This window comes from Octopus bimaculoides, chromosome 27 (genome assembly GCF_001194135.2).
Source record: "Octopus bimaculoides isolate UCB-OBI-ISO-001 chromosome 27, ASM119413v2, whole genome shotgun sequence".
NCBI classification, from domain to species: domain Eukaryota; kingdom Metazoa; phylum Mollusca; class Cephalopoda; order Octopoda; family Octopodidae; genus Octopus; species Octopus bimaculoides.
Window position 1 is genome coordinate 7,196,064 of NC_069007.1, and position 4,465 is coordinate 7,200,528.

General features: G+C 41.1%; 1 protein-coding gene across 1 annotated transcript in view; it reads right to left on the reverse strand.

The window, feature by feature from the left end:
- LOC106868987 (probable C-mannosyltransferase DPY19L3) overlaps positions 1-4,465 on the reverse strand; it is a 29,297-nt gene that overhangs the window by 23,094 nt on the left and 1,738 nt on the right. Inside the window, exons 2-3 of the mRNA XM_014914471.2 lie at positions 3,101-3,191; positions 2,256-2,380 (exon numbers count right to left, since the gene is read on the reverse strand). Coding sequence (XP_014769957.1) covers positions 2,256-2,380; positions 3,101-3,191 — 216 coding nt within the window. The remainder of the gene's footprint in view (positions 1-2,255; positions 2,381-3,100; positions 3,192-4,465) is intronic.

Consider the following 4,465-nt stretch of genomic DNA (forward strand, 5'->3'; position numbering starts at 1 on the left):
GTAGTTTAGTGGTTAGGTGTAGTTTAGTGGTTCAGGATCGCAAGGTTGGGAGTTCAATTTCTAGTGGTGCGTTGTGTTCTGGAGCAAGATTCTTTATTTCCTGTTGCTCCAGACCACTCAGCTGGCAAAAATGAGTTGTACCTGTAATTCAAAAGGGGCCAGCCTTGTCACATTCTGTGTCATGCTGAATCTTCTGTAAAACTACATTAAAAGTAAGTGTGTCTGTGGAGTGCTCAGCCACTTGCACATTAATTTCACGAGCAGGTTGTTCTGCTGATCAGCTCAACCGGAACTCTCATCGTTGTAACCGATGAAGTACCAGTGCCAGAGAGACTAACATATGATAGAAAGATGGAAACAGGGGTCGTATGTAGAAGAAATGCAAGGCTACCCTTGCGAAAAAAAAAAAGGGAGAAAGGACGTTTGAGATGAGTTATGAAGGCACACCCTCAAAGTACAGAAGGTGGGTACAGAGAGAATCGGAGCAGAGAACTGAGAATGGTTGGCTGGATAGATTTGCAAGGGCGTGAACAGAAAGTGAGAGAAGGAAGAGACGAGGACAGAAGTGAAAGCAGTGAATGGTGAACGCGGATGGCAGTGTAGATAATGGTGAGTCTCAGTTTGGTGGGGACGTAAAGGAAATAGGGGTGGGTCATGGAGAAGGAGGGGGTGATAGGTAGTAATACATAAAATAGAAAAAACAAGGCAGAACACATTGCTTGTGCGATTTGAAAGCCATATTTGCTGAAAACTGTAAAGTCGATGCATTAATCCTTTAATATTTAGACCGGTCAAATCAGGCCAAAATATTCTACCTGTTTTATGTTCAAAATGACCAGATCTAGCCTGTCACACCTACCCTGCAATGCAATTCTAAAAATATACAAACATACCATTGTAATCTCAAAGCAACAAGATGATGCAAAACAATGTGAATAAATAAGTATTACACTTGACAGAGTAATCTGAATGCTAAAGAGTTAAACCAGCCATAACTAACTCAAATACTCTGCCCATCTTATGTTTAAACTGGCTAGATCCAGCCTCTCACACTTACCTGACAATGTCATTCTAAAAATAAGCAATCACAATATTAAAATGTGAAGGCTACAAGATAACACAGGATTAATTAAAAACTGTGTGAATAATTAAGAATTACATTCGACAGAGCACTCTGATTGTTAAAGGGTTAAAATGAGGCTAAAATGTTTTTCTTGCGTAGAAGAAAGGATCAAATTTTAGTTTTTGGTCCTCCAAAATAACATCATTTGAATTCTGGTTTTGTGTAGTTTAGGGCTTGCGGAGGCGCAATGGCCCAGTGGTTAGGGCAGCAGACTCGCGGTTTCGATTCCCAGACCGGGCGTTGTGAGTGTTTATAGAGCGAAAACACCTAAAGCTCCACGAGGCTCCGGCAGGGGATGGTGGCGAACCCTGCTGTACTCTTTCACCACAACTTTCTCTCACTCTTACTTCCTGTTTCTGTTGTGCCTATAATTCAAAGGGTCAGCCTTGTCACACTGTGTCACACTGAATATCCCCGAGAACTACCTTAAGGGTACACGTGTCTGTGGAGTGCTCAGCCACTTGCACGTTAATTTCACGAGCAGGCTGTTCCGTTGATCAGATCAGCTGGAACCCTCGACGTCATAAGCGACGGAGTGCCAACAACTGCAGTTTAGGGCTTAATGATAGGTGTAAATATCTGCTGTATAGGTCTTTAACCCTTTAGCATCTAAATTGGCCATATCTGGCCCAAATATTCTCCCCGTTTTATGTTCAAACTGTCAAAACCTGGCTTCTTACACCTGTCCTACAATGTCATTCTAAAATATATATATAGTCACTCATTGAAATCTCAAAGCTATGAGATAATGGATGATTAACCCATTACCTACCAGTAATCTCGTATGAGATCACTTAAAAATTACAAATTTCGTAATTATCTGTCAATATTTACACATATCTAACCTTTTTGCTATATCTACTAGGTATATTTCTCTGATATTCAAATGAGGTTTGCTAATTTTACACCCAATATCTCACTTATTTCTATTTAAAATGTTATTTTGAAATGTTATTTTGATCATTCCAGCGTGTTTCTAAGGCTGTTTTATGCTAGAAATCAAAGTTTCATAAAAAAATTCCAGTTAATAGAATTATGAGAGGTAATGGGTTAATTGAAAGCATGGGAATTAATAAGCATTACGTTTGACAGGGTGATCTGATTGCTAAAGAGTTAAGAGTCAAGGACTTACATGAATGACGGTGAAACTCCTGTAAATAGTGGCAAGGATTATTTCCTGGTAAATGTTCATCCTCTCAATCACGTTGATGGTGCTGGGGAACTCAGTGAGGTTGTCGTCTGTCAGGCTATTGATTCCTTTTATGGTAAGACCGAAGGAAAGGAAGAAACGATAGATAAATAAATGGTTGAAAGAAAAAAAAAAATGAAAAAAGAGAGAGAGAGAGAGAATTAAAGAAAGAAACAGAGAAAGAGAAAACAAAGGCAACTGAGTCAAAGGCTGTGTATGAAGACAGTTGCATCAAGAGGCACCGATGTCTAATTGTGGAAGGAACGTGTGGAAAGGGTAGACTCAGGAAGATGTGGGATGAAGTGGTGAGAAAGGATCTTCAAATGTTGGGTCTCACAGGGGCCCAAGACTCCTGGTGGTTTGCTGTGCTTGAGAAGACACGTCAAGCTAAGTGAATACGTGGTTGTCCTTGGATACGAGCGTGTCTCCTGCATCCCTTTTCAGCTGAGCATTCCTAATCTTGTGGGCTCGTGGGTGCTGGTGCCACATAAAATGTGCCCATACTGGTGCAATGTAAAAGCACCTGAGACTGAAAGACGCCTGTCATGTATATGTATGTGTGTGTCCCCTCCACCACTGTTTGACAACTGGTGGTGGTGTGTTTATGTCTATAACTTAGCAGTTCAACAAAAGTGTTTGATAGAATAAATACCAGGTTTGAAATAAATAAGTACCGAGGTCAATTCATTCAACTAGAAAAAAAAAAAATCTTCAAGGTGGTGCCTCAGCATGGCCACAGTCAAATGATTGAAACAAGAAAAAGATAAAAAATAAATAACAGCAATCACCTTCCATTATTGATGGAGCATTCACCATCTGCTTATAATAGGAATAGTACAAGCCCGACTCCGTTCGGAATGATATTTCTCGTTCTAACTCCTGTAAAGAATTAACAGCAACAAGAAGGATTAAATGAATGGCATATAATACTAGTTTCAAATTTTAGTACAAGGTCAACAGTTATAGAGAAGGGGGTAAGTTGATTACATTGACTCCAGCACATGACTGGTACTTATTTTATCGATCCCCGAAGGGATGAAAAGCAAACTTGACTCTGGTGATATTTGAACTCAGAATGTAAAGATAGATGAAATAGCGCTAAGCATTTTGCCTGGCGTGCTAACAATTCTGCTGGCTCACTACTCTTTTGATGATGATGATGATAATAATAATAATAATGGTTTCAAATTTTGATACAAGACCAGCAATTTCGGTGAGGGGATACATTAACCCCCGCCCCCAGCGTTCGATTGGTACTTATTTTATCAATGTCAGGAGGATGAACAACCATAAAGATGGATTAAATGTCACTAAGAATTTTGCCTGGCATGCTAACAATTCTGCCAGCTCGCTGCCTTTAATAATAAAAATCTTTACTACTATAGGCACAAGGCCTGAAATTTTGGGGGAGAGGGCCAATCGATTAGATTGACCTCAGTTCTTAACTGGTACTTAATTTATCGACCCCAGAAGGATGAAAGGCAAAGTCAACCTCAGCGGAATTTGAACACAAAAAACCTTTCTACTACAGGCAAGAGGCCTGAAATTTTGTGGGAGAACCCAGCATACAACTGGTATTCATTTCATTGACCTCGAAAGAATGAAAGACAGAACTGACCCTGGTGGCATTTGAACTCAGAATGTCAAGTCGGAAGAAATGCTGCTAGGCATATTTCCTGGCATGGTAACAATTGTGTCAACTTAAAGAATAATATATTCATCATCATCTGCTTTCCATACTGGCATGGGTTGGATGATTTGACTGAGGACTGGTGAACCGGATGGCTGCACCAGTCTTCAATCTGATCTGGCAGAGTTTCTACAGCTGGATGCCCTTCCTAACGCCAACCACTCTGAGAGTGTAGTGGGTGCTTTTACGTGCCACCGGCATGAAGGCCAGTCAGGCACTACTGGCAACGGCCACACTCAAATGGTGTTTTTTATGTGCCACCTGCACAGGAGCCAATCCAGCAGCAATGGTAACAACCTCACTCGAATGTTTTTTCGTGCAACCGGCACAAGTGCCAGTAATGCAACACTGGTAACGATCACGCTCAAATGGTGCCTTTCATGTGCCACCGACATGGGAGCGAGACAGCTGCTCTGGCTGTGATCCTGCTCGAATGGGGCTGTTAGCGCTCCACTGGCACAGG